Genomic DNA, 21027 nt, shown 5'->3' with positions numbered 1-21027 from the left:
GCTCTGTTGGCCAGGCTGGCCTTGAACTTCTCCTGCCTCTGCCTCTCAAGTACTGGGATTAAAGGCAATGCACCACCACACCCAGCCAAAATAATTCTATTTACTATGTTTTTGAAAGACTCGTGAACTAGTTTGCCCCTAGCTTATACATAGATTAATGACCCAGAAAAGAGATGATTAGTCCCAGATTGATATTAAAAAGTTTTTCTTTAAAGAGCAAAATTGTCCATGACAATAAAAATATCTGAGCCCCTCACCCCAACTTGAGGGAGGTCTTTCAAGTTAGAATCTACCCAGCGGTTGGCTTACTCTTCTTTTGATTTTTTTTCAGTGAGTTGAAGGGTGGCTACAGGGCTCTTAATACTCACTCTGTGAGCCCCATGGAGAAGATTAAGCAGTACCAGGCTGGTCAGACTGTGACTTGCTTCTTCAAGAAGGTGAGTCGTTGCTCTCCTCATTGCGGGGTTGATCTTCCTTTAGAGCAAAGTGGGCAAAACTGGAGTCTGTCCTTCCTGCCATGTCCCCCTTCTGCAGTGAGCCATGCCTCCACTAGTCCCCCTTCTGCAGTGCGCCATGCCTCCACTAGTCCCCCTTCTGCAGTGAGCCATGCCTCCACTAGTCCCCCTTCTCCAGTGCGCCATGCCTCCACTAGTCCCCCTTCTCCAGTGCGCCATGCCTCCACTAGTCCCCCTTCTCCAGTGCGCCATGCCTCCACTAGTCCCCCTTCTGCAGTGAGCCATGCCTCCACTAGTCCCCCTTCTGTACCTGTCTTGGCTCTGCTCCCTCTCCATCGAGCTGTGTCTTTCCAACCCTCGACGATACCTGTGCTCATCTGAACGTTTCAGCTGAGTGAGAACACCAAAAATGTAATACAGAGAGTTAGAGACAGGCCTGAGTGGTTAAGTCAATGGGAGTGATGTGACTCTGGGGATCTCTGCTCTCTTGGATGGAGAAATTAAAGCACTGTTGAGACACTAGTGGTCAGCTGGAGCTGTCTAATGGAAGACATGACGGAGCAGCACCAGACCTGATACTGTCCAGAACCAAGTGGGCATGTTGTTCGAGGATATGGTAGGGCTAGACCTCAGCAGAGAGCTGCTGCAGGGCCGGACTACTCCATGGAGCAAGTGTGGCCTTAGCTGAGCAGGAGGAGCTGTCTCAGAGGCTGGCTCCCCTTTGATATCAAGTCTGATTATTACAACCACTCCAAGGTTTCCCTTTGACGTGGATGCTGTGTACTAGACAGGGAATGCTGAGATACTGTCCATTCAGCTTCATAGCCCTCTCCGGATAATGGGTATTTTGGTTTGGTTTTGGTTTTTTTGAGACCAGGCTGGCCTTGAGTTTAGAGATCTCCTTGCTTGTGCCTCCCAAGTGCAAGTAAGAAAAGCATGTGCCTCCATACCTGGCATGAAGTCTTTCATTCCCAGAGTCTCTTCCATAATCAGCTTTCTGGCATGTCAATGATGTTTGCTCCCTCTTGTCACCCCCTGCCTGGGACATATATGGTTGTTCATGATCTGAGTTACCATGACAACCATCTTTGTTTTTTCTGTCTATCATGCTGGTTCCTATGCCTGATTTGTTTATTTTCCTTCTGCCTAGTACCCTTTTAAGATTCATTATCTAGGGGTTGGAGAAATGGCTCAGCAGTTAAAAGCACTATCTGCTCATCTAGAGGTCTTGAGTTCATTTCCTAGCAACCACATGGTGGCTCACAACTGTCTGTACTGAGATCTCATGCCCTCTTCTGGCATGCAAGTGTACATGCAGATAAACCGCTTATATACATTAAATAAATAAATCAATCTTTTAAAGAGAAGGTCAGCATCCCCCACCTTCTGTGCTTGCTGATAGCCAGTGTATCTCTGTAGTGAGCAGCACTTCCTAGTGTGCAGCTCTAGTTATTTGTGTACACATTGATTGGTTGAAGCCCATGAGATGAGGAGGTGGGCAGGGCCACAGGATGGATTTCTGTCCCTCGGGGAAATGAGGTTCCTAAGAGAGTACACTTATTGCTGGGCCAGCCATGGGTGCTCTTACATCTCCCTGTCCCCCCACAGTACAATGTGACAAAGAAGTGGCTTGAAGTGGACGTTGAACCAGACATCCGAGGGAGAATTCCCTTGTTGCTCACTTCCCTCAGCTTCAAGGTCAGTGTCTGGAGAGAAGATTCAAGAGATTACATGGGTTATATGGGGTACCTGCTTAAGTATGGGGTTTGGTGGTTTGGGAGGCAGGGACTTAATTAAATGTTATGTTTTTGGATAAATGACAGACCTTTATGGGAATATTAGAACATTTTTGTTTTTTTTAATTCTTTCAGGTTCTGAAACACCCAGACAAGAAGTTCCAGACTGGGCAGGCCATCAAGGGCACCGTTGTCGGCCCAGACACTCCCAGGGCTTTCTTATGTCTGTCACTCATAGGTGTGTAAAGAAGTGGTACCTGGGTGGAGAGGGCCTAGTGGGGAGGCTTCAGTTACCAAGGGTAGAGCCCGTCAGTGCCAGAAAGCCAGAATAGAGCGTTCTGAGAAGAGAGGGTTGATTTGTCTGGTTTTGGTGTTCTCTTGGGCTTTGTTCTCCAGCTTGTGTGACTCCACCTCTGTCGCAGGTCTCCTTTTTCTAAACTTGGTTATCTCTGGTCCTTTGGAAGGGATTATCTGTCTCCTGGCTATGGGGTACATGGCTATAAGCTATGATGAGGCTCCTCTAGTCTGGGTGGCCTCTGAGTCCTCTGGGTTGGCAGGCTATAGAAGGCCAAACTACCAGCTGCTCTCTTGTCTCCTCTTCCCACCAGGTCCTTACAAACTTGAAGAAGGTGAAGTAGCCATGGGCAGAGTGTTAACGGTGATTCCCAACAAGGGACTGATCATCTCCTTCCCCTTCGGGAAGAAAGGAAGAGTCAGTGTGTTTCATGTGAGTGACTCCTACTCTGAGGAGCCCCTGAAAGACTTCTGCCCCCAGAAGATTGTCAGGTAAGCCAGAATTCTATTGCCTAAGTATGAAATTGGTGGAATTTTCTTTTAATTGATGAGTGATGTGTGTGTGTGTGTGTGTGTGTCATTCAGTCCTCCCCCACCCTGAAAAATTAACAGGTTTACATACTTAAAATTGCTACCAATTTGAACTACCAAAGCTTTTTCACTGAAACGTCCTATGTTTATTAATTTCACACATAAAATTAATTTCACAGATGAAAATGGAAAAGCTGCTAATCCCTGATTTCTGACCCTGTTCTGCTGTCACATACTTAGTTACCTTTTGACTCCATAGGGGAAAATATCACAAACTTTAGAACTACTGATGGCAGGACGAGAGAGGAAAACACTGAAGATGGAATGCTTCCATCCAGGACATGTGCGGGTCAGAGGACGTTTGTGGCATTGGTCTCTACTTCTCATCTTGTGGTCTTAGGGCCTCAGTCCTTTCACTTGTGTACCCTTAAGACCACAGAGTCACCTCTCTGGCCCCCAGAGCTGATTCTGAAGCACATTCTTCATGCATAGAGTACTAACTGGGTATCTTTTGATATAAACACCACAAGTTCTATGTGGATAGTGTACAAGCTGATGTCTTGCAAGAAGCCAGTCAGATGGGTCTCACTTGCTTCCGCTGAATAAAGAAATGAAGCGGACTCAGTTGCAGCTAAGTTCACGTGGCCAGCCCTTGTTTCTGTGATGCACTTTCCTCACTGCACTCTTGCAAGCGTCCTCACTGGCTAGTTTACCCTGTGTGAATTTGTCAGCAGTCAGCTTTTCAGGAACCATGGCTTAGAATCCTCTGTACTGACCTGTCTTCTTCTTGAGCTGGAGCCCGAGAGCCAGGGGTGGTACTGATTTTTGTTAGTATACAAAATAATGGATATCATTATGGTGTTTCATACATCAGGTCATTGTATCTTGCTGATAGTCATTCTTCCATTACCTTTTCCATCTCTCTTCCGTGGCTGTTCTGAGACACATCCCCACCCAATAGTCTCCTTTCTCCCTCCATGTTACGGGGTCAGTTAAATCTAGGTTCTGCATATAGAAATGTGTACCCCCTTGTCCGTCTGCCCACCTCCCATTGCCACCTTTTGTCCTTCTGTCTGTTCTTTTGTTTTACTTTGTTTATTTTATATGTATGGGTGTTTTCCCCACATGTAACTCTGTGAGCCACGTGGATACCTGGTACCCAGAGAAGACATTAGATCCCCTGTAAGTGGGTGCTTGAGAGCCGCCATGTGGGTTCTGGGAATTGAGCCAGTTACTCAGCCAGTGTTTATAATTACTGGGCTATCTTATCATTTTCCTCTTCTCACCCCCTCTATTTCGTGTGTGTGTGTGTGTGTGTGTGTGTGTGTGTGTTCACGCGCACGTGCGCGCGTGCGGAGGAAGTGTAACCCTGTCTTTCTAAGTCTGTTTTATCATGATAAACCCCAGTTTCACCCATTTTCCTATAAATGATATAATTTTATTCCTTATAATTAAGATTATACTCTTTGTGTATGTGACATTTTCTTTATTCACCTGTTGATAAGCATCTTAAATTTAAACCTGTTTTGTGGCTTTTTGTTTTGTTTTTTTACTGGAAAGAAAACCTCAAATATATAAATATGTATAAGTTTCTGTTTCTTCTCCTGCCTGCTTTTGCCACATATTCTTTGACCTCTAATCTCTCCAGACTTGTACAAACATGTGGCATAATCTCCTTCATTCAGTAATAGAGCCTCACTTTATATATTGCAAGTTGCTTTTGTCTCAGAGCAGCTATGACACTTACGTGCTCATGTCGAACTCTCTCTCCTTACTGTTTATTTGTGTTCACCACTTTTATATGACTTTATTTGATCAGTTTTATTGAGAGGCAGTAATGTTGAAATGCCTGTCTTTTGTGCATGTTTGGATTATAGTACAACTTTGAAATACATTTATTTATAGAAGTAAATTTAATGGACCAATTCATGTTTAATATGTTGCAAAATATATTGTCCTTCACCATCTGCTTCCTTGTTAGGATTGTAAGACTAAATTTGTTTTGTTTTATATGTATGTGTGTGTACCATGTGGATGCCTAGTGCCCACAGTAACCACAAGAGGACATTGGATTCCCTAGAACTGGAGTTCCACCATGTAATACTAGGAATCAAACCCAAATTCTCTGAAAAGATAGCCAATAATCTTGACTGCTGAGCTTTTTTTTCAGCCTTAGACTGGATATTTTTAATTTTTACTTTAGTCATGGAGTAGGCAAAAATTGATCTTTCATTTTAATTTTCATTTTTTAGTTAGACTTTTAAAAATATTTATTTTATATGTATATGTCAATGCACCATGTGCATGCAGTGCATTGCCTGTGGAGACTAGAAGAGGATTGGATTTGGAACTGGAGCTATACAGTTGTTCTCTAGGTGCTAAGAACCACACCTGGGTCCCCTGCAAGAACAGCCGCCTCCAGCCTGTTAATTTGCATTTCTTATACTGTTTCTTCATATTTTCCCTGTGCTCTTATTTTCCAAGTCAATTGCTCATATTTATTTGATTTTTTTTTAAAGATTCATTCATCTATTTAATATATGTGGGTACACTTGCTCTCTTGAGACACACCAGAAAATGACATTGGACTCATCACAGATGGTTGTGAGCCACCATGTGGTTGCTGGGAATTGAACTTAGGACCTCTGGAAGAACAGCCAGTGCTCTTAACCACTGAGCCATCTCTGCAGCCCCCAGCATTTATATTTTTAATTAAAATAATTTGTACATTTTTTTGTGAAAGGATATCATCAACCTTGGGGGTGCAGACTTTATAAACAGTTTCAGGTACCCATAAACAAACCTGGGTCAGAATTATCTGTGGTTGGTTGGTTGGTTTTGCACATAGACACAGGGTCTTAGAGTCTGGACTGGCCTCAGACTGTGATTCTCCTTAGAGGATCTAAGAGTTCCAGGTTCTAGGAGTACAATTAACACCATAAGCCCCACTCTTAGGTTCTAAGACCATTTTTGTAGCCTGAGAAAAGTACCCTTGAAAAGCCAGATTTCATGGTGTGTGTCCTTCTACCAGCCAAGACCAAGTAGAATGCATACCTCCAGGAGACAGAGACTAGAGAAGAGTCATGGCCCCACCCCATCTCCAATATCCCAGCTCCTGACATCCGCCTAAGTTGTCAAGTATTTAATTTATCCAAATCAAACAGCACAAAGATACCCAGAGCCCGGCAGAAGACAAATCCTCAGTCAGTACTAGAGACACATTGGTCATCTCTGGTTTGCCTCGGGAAGCTTACAAAATGAGGGTGTGGATCTGGCAACATAGTCATTTTGAATTCTTTTATGACAGCCAGACCTGTGGGTAGTATGCAATTAAAATTCCCTTCTTCTATCAGATGTAGGTAGGAAATTGTTTGCCTCAAGGTAGCACCAGAAGCCTGCTTCCAGTGCAAGGGGCTCTGGTGCCTGGGAGGAGCACATGCCTGCTGTGGGATGGTGTGCATTGACTTGTGTCCATGGTCTCTCCCCCCCCCCCTTTTTTTTTTTTTTTTACATTTCAAATGTTATCTCCTTTTCCCCCACTCTCATTCTCCACCCTTGCCTCCATGAAGGTGCTCCCTCTCCCAACCTCCCTCTCCCACCTCAGTGTCTTGGCGTTCCCCTACACTGGGAGAATGAGCCTTCACTGGACCAAAGGCCTCTCCTCCCATTGATGCCAGACAGTGCTATCTTCTGCTACATAGGCACCTGGAGCCATGGATAGTCGTCATTGGGTGGTTTAGTCCCTGGGAGCTGTAGAAGGTTTGGTTGGTTAGTCTTTTTCCTCTAATTCTCTCTGTTTCTACTTAGTGATAAAGGACGATGAATTAGTTTTACCCGAGCTACTTTGGAACCTAGTGAGAGTCAATCCTGCTTTACCTCTTCCAAGTCTTTTGCTGCTGTCTGGCTCCTCTCCACTCAGGGGAGTCATGTTTTCTGTGGTTTTTCTGTCTCTATGGAGATCACGGTTAAGAATTACCGTGAGGACGGTCTCATCGCCAAAGTACAGATCTCAGCTTCTGACAGTCCCAGTAAATTCCTACGATGAAGACAGCAGAAGCTGAGAATGCACTGAGAGCCTCATCCTAGCTAACCCTGTAGGAGCACAGTTCGGGGCAGAGTACCGTTCTCTCACCTCACGGCCGTGTGGCTGACTGGAGCTCAGCTTGCTGCCCCGTATCGTGAGAGAACTGTTTGTCACCTGCCTGACTAAAGAGTAGGATGACTGAAGATCTGTTTTACTTAGTGTCATGCATGTGACTGCTAATATTGACGGTTGAACGTGTCCTCTTCTGCCTGTTCCAGGTGTTATGTCCTGTCCACAGCACACCACATGCTGGCTCTGTCACTAAGATCATCCAGGTGAGTGTTTGGATGAAAAGGGAGAAGAAACAACTCAGAAGACTTAGGCTGTAGTACATTTGCCTGTGATAGAACTCTGAGTTTCCTCCCTTCTCCGCCTGTCTATACACAGAACCTATTTTTACTTAAGTGTATGTGGTGGGTTGTTGGGGGTATTTGAGTTCCTGGAAGATCCAGGCTCTTGTCTTGAAGGGAATGGTTTGCTTACCTAAATGTGGGTTCAAGGTACTGAATAGCTGGTAGTGGTGAGGGGCAGGTGTCTGGTCCCAAGGTTCACGATCAGGGGTGAGTGTGGAGTAGAAGGGTTGACGAGTTCCACTGGGTGTGGTCTCTGTCTTGTTTCTACATAGCTAGCTGTCAGACACAGAGCCCTGGCCTGGCAGGACTACAGGAATGAACAGGCTGGACTCTGCAGATTACAATTCTCTAGGTGCAGAGACAAAGTCTTACACAGCACGATTATTGCAGGGGTTCTGGGGGGAGCAGCAGTGATTAAAGACCTTGTTTGTAAGCCTTATATTCCTTTAGGACAAACAGAGAGACAAAAAGTAAAATAGAAGATCCAGAAGTCAACTCCATCGAGGACGTCAAAGAAGGGCAGCTCCTGCGTGGCTATGTGAAGTCTATCCTGACAAGTGCTGTGGTCATAGGGTGAGTAATGGAGTCCGGAGAGCCAGGTGCTTTCCCGAGCTGCCTCCTCGGCCCTGGGCTTGCTGCCCCCCTCCCCCCTTCAGCCCTCCTGTTAGCTCTGATAAGAATAGAGGAGAGCTTATGTACTACCAGTTGGTAAAATTCTTAGTTCTAAATACTTATTTTTATCTTTTGAGTGTTTTGAGTGTATGTGCACCAGGTGTGTTCCTGGTGCTCTGGTGTGTGCAGAGGGCTGAAGAGGGCACCAGATCACATGGAATTGGAGGTCCAGATGCCAGTGAGCCACCATATGGGTGCTGAGAGCCAGACCTGGGTCCTGAAGAGCAGCAAGTGCTCTTACGCTTGGAGCCACCTCTCCAGCCCCAGAGTTTTAAATTCCTTTTTTTTTTTTTTAAAGTTTTGAATTATTTCCTGTTTGGTGTTTTGGGAAAAGAATGCCATTTTTAGTTTCTGATTCTGAATTTCTTCTGATTTTAGTATTTGATCATGATTCTTTGTTGTGTTGTTTATTTATCTGTCTATTATTTATTTTGAAAGCAGGGTCTTGTTATGTAGCTCTGGCTGTCCTGTAACTTACTAAATAGATCAGGCTGGCCTCGAACTCACACTTGTACCTGTCATATGACCTGAGTGTGCCACCACACCCAGCTTCCCGAGTCTTAATGAGACACATCGTGTTCCTAATCCCAGCATTGCCATCCCCTGCTCTCCTGTCTCCTCCCTCTGTCTGTCTGTGATCTGGACATTACGGTGGTAGAATGCGCTCGGAGCTGGGTGTGGAGACACATAGCTTTAGTCCCAGCAACTGCAGGCAGAGGCAGGTGGGTCTCTGAGTTCCAGGCCAGCCAGGGTTAGAGAGTTCACTGATGGGGCCCTTGCCTAGCTTGCCTTGGTTGGATTTTCAGTACTTCAAATAAAATTTGAATTCATACCTTCATTGTGTGTAATGATTTGTTTCCAGTTTCCAAAACCAAGTTTATCCTCCTGGATGCCATGAGCTAGTGTCATATGTCCTATCAATGTTTGAGGCCTGTGAAAGTGGGGACACTAGGTATGGTGGGGCTGTGTTCTGTTTATACCACGGGGCTCTTGTCTGTCTCTTTTCAGCCTTGGACCTTCAGTTCTGGGTTTGGCCAAGTATTCACACGTCTCTCAGTGTATCCCACCTGAGAAAGAGCTTTGTAACAGATGCCTCCCTGAGGGAAAGCTGGTCACTGTCAGGATCCTATGGTAGGTGTCTCCTCTCCCTGTCCTCCCTGTCCCCTTCTCTTTGTGAATCAGACCCATTTCTATGAGAGCCCTGTCCTGGGAGGAGGTTTTGAGGTAAACTCAGAACAAAGGCATGGGGTAATTTTGTATGTAGTGTTCAGATGAGTAAGAAACCTTTGATTGAAGCCTTTGACCTCAGCCTTAGTCTAGGAATAGACATGGTTTCTGTTGTTGTCAATCAAACACGTCCATTCTAGATGCTCCCTGGCTTTTTCCACTGAGCAGGTGAAATGTGTAAACTGTCTCTGAGAATACTGGACATCTAAGACAGGCAGGCCAGGGCCGGGACCTCACTGACAGGCACGAAGGCCTAAGTGCTGACGGGGCAAGGTCTGTATACCTGTGGTGCACAGTCACCTCTGCCCTCACTTTCTGCCTCTATTCTTCTGCCTCAGCGTGAACCCCGAGAAGAACCTGATAGAGCTGTCACTCCTTCCCAGCGACACTGGGAAGCCGGATGTCTTCTCTGCTTCCCCAGAACCACCTCTTCTAAAACAGGAGGAGAGGAGAGGAGGGATTGAGGAGAGCCTGAAAGGAGAAGAGAAGAGAAGCCAGAAAAGGAAAGAGAACCAGAAGAGGCAAGAAGAGTCCGGGTTATCCAGCCAGGAGAAGAAAGAGCCCCAGAAGTCACAGCGGGGTGGGCAGGGCAAGCGGTGGCGCCAGGAGTCTGAGAGCGAGCAGGTGAGTCCCCCTCTCCCACGCCTCACCTCGCCCATAAGAAGTATTTGAGAGGTGAGCTGCAGCCACCCAGACTTCTCTGAGTAGGCACCGGGAGAGGGAGGAGAAACTTTCCACCTACACCCCTACCATTTCAGGAACTAGTGAACAAGAGGCCAAAGAAGTCTGGGGCTCCAGAAGAAGATGACAGTGGCGTGGAAGTGTACTACCGGGAAGGAGAGGATGAGGTGGAGGAGCCGAAGGTGCCTCCCAGGGTAAGGCTCACCGCTGAGTGGAGGGAAGGCTTTCAGGGAGGAGCTCCTTGTCTTCCCAGAGCTGTCTCAGCCCTGGCCTAGTTTTCTGTAAAACAGTGGGTGATGAAGCGTGGTTACCTCAGCCAGTCTACCTCCTTGAGGACTGGTTCTGTTAACACTAATAACATGTTTATCAAGAACTAAATGAAAGAGGTGCACAGATAAAGAGAGGGCACAGCCTGGATGAGCCCACGCTCCTCATAAGTGGGAGCCATGGAGAAGACTCTGGAAGTCTCAGCCATGGGGCAGGGCTTCTTTACTTTTGCCAACCCCTGTCACCCTCATCGGAATTTCTGTTCTGTGTGTGCATGTGCACACATGTGCTTGCTTGCTTACAAGTATTTACATTTCATAAAGTCATTGTCTAAGTGAGTTAGAGTGTTTTCAAGTCACTGTTGTATCCTCAGCAGACAGAGACCAAGGAGGCCGGCTGCTGGTGTAGCGGTAGGTGGGCACAGGAAACAGCCTGACCTGTGCACTTCCTTCAATTTTCTGATACTGCAGGGAAGGCAGTCAAAACCCACAGAGGTGCCCCGGCTGCGGCTCTCTTCAGGCTTCATCTGGGACGTGGGGCTCGACTCTCTGACTCCAGCCCTGCCATTCCGAGGAGAGAGCTCAGACAGCGAGGAGGATGAGCAGCCACACCAAGCCAAGGTGCTGTATTTCCAAGACATTGCATCTCTTGCAGAGACTTCTCATTCCCAACTCTGATGCCCTCTTCTGGCTTAGGTGTCTTCCTGGGTAGGGTCCATGGACTGTCCTGTGAACCCATGGCTTATACCTCAGATCCCTCTGTGCTTGAAGGGGCAGCTGACTCACTTTCCTCTTCCATACAGACGAAGAGGAAGGGCAGGAAGGAAAGGGAGCTGGAGAAGCAGAAGGCAGAGAAGGAGCTGTCGCGCATCGAGGAGTCACTCATGGACCCTGGGAGACAGCCAGAATCTGCAGATGACTTTGACCGGCTGGTGCTGAGCTCCCCCAACAGCTCCATTCTTTGGCTGCAGTACATGGCTTTCCACCTGCAGGCCACAGAGATTGAGAAGGCCCGGGCTGTGGCTGAGAGGGCTCTGAAGACCATCTCGTTCAGGTATGGGCTTAGACTTTTCCACTTTATTTTCTTTACAGAGTTAGCTACCATGGCTTATTTCTTCCTGCTCAAACCTGTAGCAGTAGCCCATGGTCTTCCGGGCTCAGTCTTGTTAAGTGTAGCCACCTAAAACAGATCACTCATTAATATTTTATGGTCCTCTTCAATGAAATCGCTATGGCGACATTTAGTCTCTGTGTGCCAGCAAGATTCCCAGTAGCACAAGCAGAGTGGGGAGAACTCAGTGTTGCTTGGGTTACTCTGTTTTTGGCAGAACGGAGGTAGCTTTCTGAAACCTAGCGTAGAGGAATGACTGTCTATTGCTTTGCTGTCTTCACTGAGGGAGCGAATCAGACCCAAGATTCTGTTTCAGCTTGAACATAGGCCTAGTGTGTAATCTGCAGGCTTTATTCCCAGGAGTGGAGGGAGAGATTGGGGAGCCCCAGACCTGGCAGTAAGAGATAGGGGAGCACAGGTTCCCCTTACAGTAGGACGGGGACAGAGTCTCAGTATCTATACTTACAAGTGGACTTGAGGATAGAGTTGTTGCCTGGGAGAAAGAAATACTTCATGGGCATCCAGCGCTGAGTTGATGGAACTCATATTCTACCCACTTCATCTCCAGAGAGGAGCAGGAAAAGCTGAACGTGTGGGTGGCACTGCTGAACCTGGAAAACATGTACGGCTCTCAGGAGTCCCTGGATAAAGTCTTCGAGCGAGCTGTGCAGTACAATGAACCTCTCAAGGTTTTCCTGCATCTGGCTGACATCTACACCAAGTCTGAGAAGTTCAAGGTAGGGTTTTAAGTCTGTGCCTAGATGCCCCAGATGCTAGACTCTTGAGCATGCCAGGGCCAGCCGTCTGTGAGAACCCTGTCTTCTGGGCTCCTCATATCACATCTCAGCCTCATAGACCCTTTCCCTTCCCGACAGAGGTGAGAATCTATGGAGGTTACTAGGGAAGCTCCGAGTATTCTCACTACACTGCTCTTCTGAAGATCTTTCCAGTCTCCGCAGGCCCCTAGATCAGTGAGCCAAGTCTGCCTTCCATGAAATAGCCTGTCTGTTGTCCCTCTGAAGTGCCACACACCTTAGCTTCCTGTGTCTTTCCCACAGGAAGCCGGTGAGCTGTACAACCGGATGCTGAAACGGTTCCGGCAGGAGAAGACTGTCTGGATCAAATATGGTGCCTTTGTTTTGGGGAGGAGTCAGGCTGGGGCCAGTCACCGCGTGCTGCAGCGAGCCCTGGAGTGCCTGCCCACCAAGGAGCGTGAGTGTTCTTCCCAGTTCCTGAACCACACTCAGGACTGACACTTAGAGTGGCGGTTGGCAGCTAGTAAGAGGTGGAGTCACTTCTAACTTAGAAAAGCTGGTGGCTGTGCTGTGTGATTGGACTGTCTTGGCTCTGACTTGTCCTTTCCCCACAGATGTGGATGTGATTGTCAAGTTTGCCCAGCTAGAGTTCCAGCTCGGGGATGTGGAGCGGGCCAAAGCCATTTTTGAGAACACACTGAGCACCTACCCAAAACGCACAGATGTCTGGTCCGTCTACATCGACATGACCATTAAGCACGGCAGCCAGAAAGAAGTCAGGTGAGGGGACGGAGCAGAGCCGGCTCCTGTTGGAGTGTGGGGTAGGAGGGGCCTTTGGCCATGTTGATGTTTAGCCACACCCTGGTAGCTCCCAGCTGTCTGACTGGATACTGAGAAAAAGCTCTGACATGGCTCCCCAGTCCACTTGATTTCACCTTTGCACCTTTGGTCTGTACCCGGAACCAGGAGACTTGGGGTCCCACATGGCTCACTCTGTGCCGGCCTCTTGCTCTCACTTTTGTTCCTCAGGATCCCTACAGGTCATGAGTTTGCTTCTGTCCTTGTGTGTTCCATCTCAGGAGTTTGCCCTCCTTGTCCTTAGGGGTTCACACTGATAAAAATGAAAACTGGAGTGCTGGATATTAGAGGGACCTGGTACCTGAGAGCGAGTTGGGGAGGGCTGGCCAGGAGTCATGTAGTAGGGACCCTAAGGGAACTGCTTCCCTGCTCTTCCTCACAGGGACATCTTTGAGCGGGTCATTCATCTGAGCCTGGCCCCTAAGAGGATGAAGTTCTTCTTCAAGCGCTACCTGGACTATGAGAGGCAGCACGGCACCGAGAAGGACGTGCAGGCCGTCAAGGCCAAGGCCCTGGAGTACGTGGAGGCCAAGAGCTCGGCTCTGGAGGACTAGGGACCCCGGCGGCCCAGCCTGCAGCAGATGTCTGGACACTGGGAGCCATTGCCTGGGACTGTTTAATGGCTGCTTTTTCTGCAGCATGTCTATAGGCTGTGACGGCAGTTCCTCGTCTTGTCAGAATAAAGAATTTTAAGAGTTTTTTTTTTAAAACAACTCTCAAAAGATTGTTTTAAAATCTTTTGAGACAGGGTTCTTACTATGGTCCTGTGTGGACCCAGCCAGCCTTGTACTTGGAAGGGATTAAAGGCACAAACTATCACTTCTTGCTCTCTCTCTCTCTCTGTGTGTGTGTGTGTGTGTGTGTGTGTGTGTGTGTGTGTGTGTGTGTGTGTGTTTTAATTTAGAGTCCTATAGATTAAGTCAAGGCCTTCCACATGCTAAGAAGTGTTCTTCCACTAAACTACACCCTAGCCCTTGAGGTCTAGTGCTGTTGTTTTGTTCCTGAGGCTGCTCAGTGTTTTTAGGCAGCAAGCTCTTAAGCTTCTAGGAAACAACAACAATAAGCATTTCTCTTTCAAGAGAGTTTGTTTGCTGCAGTCTAAACAGAAAGGCATGTGCCAGCGGATTTCATGGTCAGGTTCCCACTTGGTCCCTTGGCAAGCTCTCAGTCTACACTTGAGGTGGGTAGCCGGAAAGACTACACCATGTGGTCTTGGGGTCCAAGCATTGTCTCAGCCCAGCCTGTACCATCTGCCCTGTCTGAAGGCTGGGGGACTCAAACAAGAGGACAGAGGAAGAATCCAGAAAAAGTAAATGGGAAACCGAAGCTGCTAAGGAAAGCTGAAAGCATTGGTTAAACTGCCTGGTCTCACCCCAGACTCAACTCTGGCACAACCCAGCTTTCTGGGATGCCGGCACAGAGCCTTCTAATTGTTGGTAGGTTTTTGTTTTTACTTTGTTTTGTGTGTTTTATGTTTGTTTGTTGGCTTGAGTCTAAGGGAAATTAAAAGCTTTCTCTCTAACAGCCTAAAATGTTCTCTTAAGTTTCCTATGGGAAATGTTGGATGCCGGGAACCAGGACAGACAAGGAGAAGCATGAGGTTTTAGAGTATGGAGCTAGTCGATGCAATGCCAAGACGGAGGAAGAGCTGAAGCCCACGGTGCAGACACGTTTTCAATGAGCTGACCCCTGCAGAAGGCCAGGCTGCCTCTGCTCAGGTTAAGTCACTGAGACAGATTGTCAAGAGACTCGGCCCTTGGGCAGGGGGCCCTTTGTGGTCTCCTTTAGTGCCATCTTCTTGCATTGGGCTGAATGCCCTTATCAATTGCACAGACACCAGTCTAGGCCTTTAAAGTAAGAAAAACTTTACAAAAAGTTTAAATATATAAAGTCAGGCCAGAGGTATGCAATCGAGGCAGTTACCTAGCAGTACACCAAGAGCTGGGTGTCCCTATGCAATTAGACACAAATTAACTGCACAAAGTGTACTATACGGTGATGAGGTCCCCCCCCCCCCCCGTGGGTTACCACCAGGCTTCACCAGCTGATGGTTCTCAACTCCAAGGTCCACCAAAGATCACCCCTGTCAGACTACAGACCAACTAACTCTAGGAAAGTCTTTTCCGATAGCAGTGAACAGTGTGCTAGTGTCCATGGGAGAGATGAATTTGGTAGGTCAGTCCCCACACTATACCCCCACCCCCACCCCACCTCAATTTCTGTGAACCATGTGGTCCACAGGATCTTTACAAACTACTAGTTGTTTTATGTCTATGCCCAAGACACTAGTTACCAGAAAAGTCACCTGATGCTGGAGTGACCATGCCATGAGGGGTTAGTTTGTGACTTAAGTAGTTCCATTTACAGAGTGTAGAAGCAGGCTCTTAGGCAGTGAGCAGGGCCATCTCTACATTGTCAGGGGCTGTGCCATTACCGGTCAGGCCCTGGGCCCACTTGTGTAGGCGACTATAGAGTGGGAGGCCCTGGTTCTCGCGGTACAGATAGACCCCAGTGATAGCGTTCCACTGTGGCCGTGGTTGTGTGCCTTCCACTGGGAACTTGGTGACCAGCTCTTCATCATCCTTGTTGAGAGCCACAAAGCCAAAGAAACGCCGCACGTTGTTGGCGGCCAGCACCCTCGAATGCACCTCTGCTGTGCGCTGGAACAGCTGGTCCTCGTTGGTCCGGTACTGTGCCCAGTAGGCCTCCTGCCGGTAGCTGAGCGGCGAGCAGTAATGTTTGAAACACTTGGTCAGGAACACCAGGACGGCCACCACACCAATGAGCAGCCATCCAAAGAGCTGGTCAGAGAAAAAGCATGGCTCAGGGTGGGGGCCCTGAAAGCTGCCTGGACTCTGCCTACCCATGGGAACAGTAGAAAAAGAAGCAGCTTCTGCGGTTGTCTGCAAGCATGACTTCCTCTTTTTCTATTCTTACCCTCTGTAGCCCACACACTCTCCTGTGCTTAGACTGCATTTCTTTTTCATTCTCCAGCTCTGCGGGTACAGTATCACTGGACTCCACCGAGCTCAGCTCAGGAGCTAGGAGTGAAGCTCAGTGACAGGGCACACGTTTAGCTTTGGAGGCCTCAACCCTACACAGCATCACCCCTGCCTGTTTGGGTGGTCTGTGTCCTTGTTTCACATTGGGAGGATTTAAGTCTGAGGGCAAGGGCCTTTGGGGCCCTCTCTGCCTATTGCTCGTAAATAGAACTATGAATCAGTGATCAGTATTTCTGCATTTCCCATCTTCCATTGGATGCTGCCTTCAACCCTGTTTCTCAGCCTCCCCACACCCCACCAAAGGGTCTCATGTAGCCCAGGTTGGCCACAAACACTCTGTATATCAAAAGGTTGTCTTGAGTTTCTGACTCTCTAGTCTACACCTCCTGAGTTCGAGGCTTACAGTAGCACTGAACCTAGTTTATGCGGCCCTAGGGCTCAAACTCAGGATCTGGTTTGTGCTAGGCAGATATTCTACAGAGTTATTTATGTCTTAGCCTCAATTCTATCATTTACGTTGTTGCTGTTTGAAGAATCTGTTTAGATTTCCTGTTTTAGGGGTATTTATATACATTGGGGAGCTGTACATGTGTTGGGGGTATTACACCTGGGGGCGGGGGGCAGTAATGTATATGTGAGCACAGAGTCCAGAAAAGGGCGTCGGATTCTTGGGGCTGGAGTTAACAAGTAGTTGTGAGCCACCTGACGGTGCTGGGAATTGAACTTGGATCCTCTGTGAGAGCAATACTCTCAGTCTTAACGTCTTTTCAATGAGACAGTCATCCAAACTGGCCTTTAGTGTACTGTGTAGCTAACCCTGAACCCCAGACCCTCCCACCTTTACTTCCCCTAAAGCTGGGTTACAGGTAGGATCCAGCAGCTAGCTTAAGTCTGTTCTTTTCTTCTTTCTTCTTCCCTCCCTGACTTCCTCCCTCCCTTCTTTCTTCCTTTCTTTCTTTGTTAAGGTATATGAGTGTTTTGCCTGCACACACGTCTGTACACTGTGTGTGCTTAGCGCCCACCTGGAACTGGAGTTACAGATGGTTGTGCACTACTGTGTGAGTGCTGGGAATCGAACTCAGGAGTCCTCTCTCCAGACCCCAGGTAAGGAGCCGTGTGAAGGGCAGCCCAGCTTCAGGGGCCATCTCCTTTCAAGGGAAGAGTCCCTTTAGAGAATCTTGGACTTCCTCTTGCCTTCCCTTCCTCTGCTTCTGAATTCACTTTCAGATTGCTGCTTCTAACTGTTCTTTTGACCCTTGACCTCCAAACAGGATGCAAAGAGGACTGCAGCCAGGCCGAGCAACAGTAGCCTGCCCCTTCCTGGCCTGCCCCAAAGAGTAAAGCTGACTCAGTTACTAGAACAGGGATGTATTCATCCCTGGAGTCAACCAGGCTCCACCATCAACTCAAAAGCCCACAGCAGGTGTTTGTGAGGTGGCTTGCAGAGACCATGCCCAGTCAAGCTAGGGTAAAGATAACCTCACTAGGTAGACTGGAAATGGTCCCAGGTGTTATGGGGTGTTTTCTCTGAGATTCTAGATGGTGTTCCCTTAATACTCAAAACCATCTCTAAGGGACATGCTTGACATTCATGTGGTCTAGGATTCAATCCTCAGTACCCAAAGGCAGATCGGAGACACACTTGTGATGAGTTGACCCTTGCCCTCCCATAACTAAGCCAACAGGCTAATCAGCTGACGCCTGACACTGATAATTCAGTACTTCCTTGGACACGTGTTCACTCTCACACTGGGCCACCCTATTGAGTGCCACCACCCCATCAGCGGTCACTTTGGGAAGGATGGAAGAAGGCTGCCCTTCACACGACTCCTTACCTGGGACTCATACTTGAGCCTGCGGCTGACCTCCTCTCGGAAGCCTGACAGGTTGGCAGGGCCCTCTCCACAAGGGAACTTGGCTAGGATCTCGGTGGCATGGGCGAGAGGGAAGCCTTCATCCCCAGAGGTGAGCGAGGAGGGGTCCACAAACTCACTGAGGGCGCAGATGTAGGCCTCCCCTCGAAGCAGGGAGATGACAGACCAGGTGACTGGGGCCACAGCTGCACGGCCCAGGATAGAGCTTAGGAGGAGGAAGTTGGGGGCAGCGGAGCAGTTCTTGGCCCTCCGGTACTGGCATTCAGCGACTAGGTTCCAAGTGTGGTTGTTGAGGATGACTCCAATAAGAAAGAGGGCCAGCGCAGGCACGCCAATTGCTGTCAGCCCATACAGGTAGTTCCGAGCAGGGGAACAGGGACAGTGGAAGGCCACCACTGAGAACAGCTCCTGACTGCCCACCGTGCCCAGGGCCACCAGCCCATTGAAAATCATCACATCCTTGCTCTTGAAGAAGAGAGACAGGAAGCGGAAGTTCTCTGCAATCAAGGCCGCCATAGTGACTGGCTGGCCCGGGATGGGATGCGTAGGAGGAGGCAGAAGATGGCAGGATTGATGGCTTCTGGTGAGACTGGCAAGGAACACAGGCAAGAGGACATCCCACGGCAGAGCATGATTAGGCCATTTTATCTCCTACAGTGGCTGTACTGGTGCCTCCTGAAACACAGATGAGCGATAAGTGTTTGCCTCTGAACACAGGCTGAGGGGTGCTGCTGTGGTCAAGCAGACCCGGGGGGGGGGGGGAGCATGGGCCTTGACAGAAACGGTGACAGCCACGGGTGCCTGAGTTCCTGCCGGGTACCAGACACTCTCAGTCGATGTTGCCCATCCTCGAGAGTCTTTGTATGGTTGCCTTGGTGTCCCCCTGGCATCTTTGTGCACCCCTTACCTCATGCGCAGTGAAGGATGCAGCTTCCTGAGGGTAAGGCCCTGGCCAGGGCCATGAATAAATAAATGACAGACCTCAGATTCAAGACCAGGTCTGTCTGCTTTGAGTACTTTAACACCCTTTTGCTACCTTCTTCTCCCTGGGAGGATTAAGAATGACGGGTGGTGTTAGGCCGTATGGGATGGTTTCCCTCTGGGATTCCAGGTGGTACAAATACGCTAAGGATGTTGGACAATTTGGAGGGTATGGGTGTCAAAGCTGCAGGGGCTGTCCTCATGGACAAAGGATAGACTGGAGCCCTGGGGTCTGGTGGGGACCTAGGTCAGGGGACAAGCCTGGCACAAGATGCCAGCATCCTTGGGTGCACAAAATCCTTTCATTTTTGGAGACCTCAGGCTCTTAACACACTTCATGTCTTTTCTCCTGACTTCTGCACTCAAAAAGGATAAGTCACTGTGATCCTGACCTCTTCCTAGAGATGGTAGGGGTCATAAATGATGTCAGATAGTGTTACACCATCAGTTCTACTGAGGATGATTCTCCTGATGCCAAAGACTAGCAAACCAAGGGGATAGGGGAGAGGGTGGTCTTGCTTGAGGTCAGACAAATCTGGAGGAGCCAGCCGAGATTTTGACCATGACTTGAGAATACTTAGAGAGCCGACAAAGTGTGTCTACTAGCTACTAGCTCCTTCCGTTCCTGACCCCCAGCCTTGCTGCCTTCATGCTTTCCCTATCCAGCAGCATGCAGAATCTCTGCTCCAAGAAGCCTAGGCTGCTGCCATACCTGGCAGCCACAGGCAGCCTCAGTGGGGTTCAGACCCACTCTACCTGTCAGCCCTCCCCTGAGTCACGACCTCAGCCGAGATGGCTCTATGCCAGATGTGCCCATGGCCTCAGGCTCTTTGGAAGTTTAGCCCCAATTCCTTTCCCAGGCTCCACCCATACAGCCAGAGAGACAGTCAGGGTGTGGCCCTATGTCCATCCCCATCAGGAGAACGGGGGTGGAACCAAAAATACAACTCTGGAAGTGGAGCGAGGTTAGGCTCTGAAGAGAGATAGGGAAGCCTGTGCTGCCACTTTCTGTTTTAGAGTCACTTCTCTTTTTCCTGTGCTGCCTCTGCCAAGGATGCCATATGGCACAGGCAGAGCCATGTGGGCCCTAGGAGTAGGGAGGGATGTCAGACTCCCTAGTTCAGAGCTCAGAGATCCTAAACAATGCCACAAGGAAAGGACTCTGTCCTGTTGCTGGGGATAAACAGGCTAACAGGCAACTCCATCTTCTCCCCTCCTCCCTTTTTGGCTGCTTGTCACTCATTGGCTCTTTGGAGTGGTCAGGGGTACCTAAACCCACCCAAACGTGGGACACGTGGTGCCTGCCTGGCAGATAGCACAGGGAATGAGCAGAGGTGGGAGCAAGCCAGTCTTCTGAGATTATCATGCTGGGGGCTCTTTCCAAGGACAGGAGACAGGCAGCTGGGAGTAGAGTGGGAACAACACACTTCCATGTTCATCCCCGGGTTCTTCCAGATAGTCCCTGGAGGCTGCTGGCTCCTTTAACAGCTGCACGCCCCAGGAAGGGTCCCCTCCTTACCTAGGGCTTGTTGCAGGCACCCATGGCCTTGGTTTCCTGATGGAGCGACAGCAGCGTGTTCTCCCGCAGACACTGGAAATGTGCTCCTGACCCGCAAGGCAAAGTGGCCTCACTGCTGGCTTTGTTTTTTTGCACCAGGGGCTCGGGCCCAGCGTTTGAAAACAGCAGAGCTTTGGGCCGAGTTACAAACTTAACTGGAGGAGGCGTCTACTGCTGAAGTCCAGGCATCTGCCGACAAATTTAACTCCAGAAAAAGAGAGAAAGAAACAGTGGCGTGGAACTTTCTAGCCAGAGAATGGAAAAACAGCCTCCTGGCGCCAAGCAGAGGAGGGAGGGCTGCTGAGGGCGGCGCAAGACAGAAACAGAGGAAGTGGAGAAGCGGTCTCAGATGCTGCGTCCTGTCCCAGCCCGCCTCTGGGCCCGCTGTGGCTGGCCCTACTGGCCCTGCCTCGACTCTACCCTGAGCACCCCTCGGGGGCCATCTGGGAAGGTCTAGGCAGGAGCCAGGCAGAGCCCTCCAGATCTTGCCTAGGCTTGCCCTCCAGGCCAGTTTGAAAAACATCCCCCGCACTTGATACCCACCTGACAGAAGCTTCTGGAGGAGTCCCCAGCAGAGCCAGGGGAGAAG

General features: G+C 49.0%; 2 protein-coding genes across 2 annotated transcripts in view; one reads left to right on the top strand and one right to left on the bottom strand.

Moving 5' to 3' along the window:
* Positions 1–13801, top strand: part of PDCD11 (programmed cell death 11) — a 37895-nt gene extending 24094 nt beyond the window's left edge. The window contains exons 22-36 of the mRNA XM_080911614.1: positions 332–437; positions 2064–2153; positions 2327–2429; positions 2800–2977; positions 7319–7375; positions 7904–8026; positions 9134–9256; positions 9691–9976; positions 10111–10227; positions 10771–10920; positions 11103–11353; positions 11979–12147; positions 12469–12622; positions 12780–12945; positions 13406–13801. Of these exons, the coding sequence (XP_080767740.1) occupies positions 332–437; positions 2064–2153; positions 2327–2429; positions 2800–2977; positions 7319–7375; positions 7904–8026; positions 9134–9256; positions 9691–9976; positions 10111–10227; positions 10771–10920; positions 11103–11353; positions 11979–12147; positions 12469–12622; positions 12780–12945; positions 13406–13577 (2245 nt within the window). The 3' untranslated portion in view covers positions 13578–13801. The remainder of the gene's footprint in view (positions 1–331; positions 438–2063; positions 2154–2326; positions 2430–2799; positions 2978–7318; positions 7376–7903; positions 8027–9133; positions 9257–9690; positions 9977–10110; positions 10228–10770; positions 10921–11102; positions 11354–11978; positions 12148–12468; positions 12623–12779; positions 12946–13405) is intronic.
* Positions 13802–15335: 1534 nt separating this feature from the next.
* On the bottom strand, positions 15336–18415 carry CALHM2 (calcium homeostasis modulator family member 2; the record flags this gene model as incomplete). Its single annotated transcript, XM_080911686.1, has 2 exons — positions 15336–15824; positions 17861–18415. The coding sequence occupies 2 exons, from the start codon at positions 18413–18415 to the stop codon at positions 15408–15410; spliced, it is 972 nt and encodes a 323-aa protein (XP_080767812.1). The 3' UTR covers positions 15336–15407.
* Positions 18416–21027: the final 2612 nt, after the last annotated feature.

The sequence above is a fragment of the Micromys minutus genome (genome assembly GCF_963924665.1).
Source record: "Micromys minutus genome assembly, chromosome: 2".
Classification (NCBI taxonomy): domain Eukaryota; kingdom Metazoa; phylum Chordata; class Mammalia; order Rodentia; family Muridae; genus Micromys; species Micromys minutus.
This window is presented reverse-complemented; position numbering and strand designations above follow the sequence as displayed.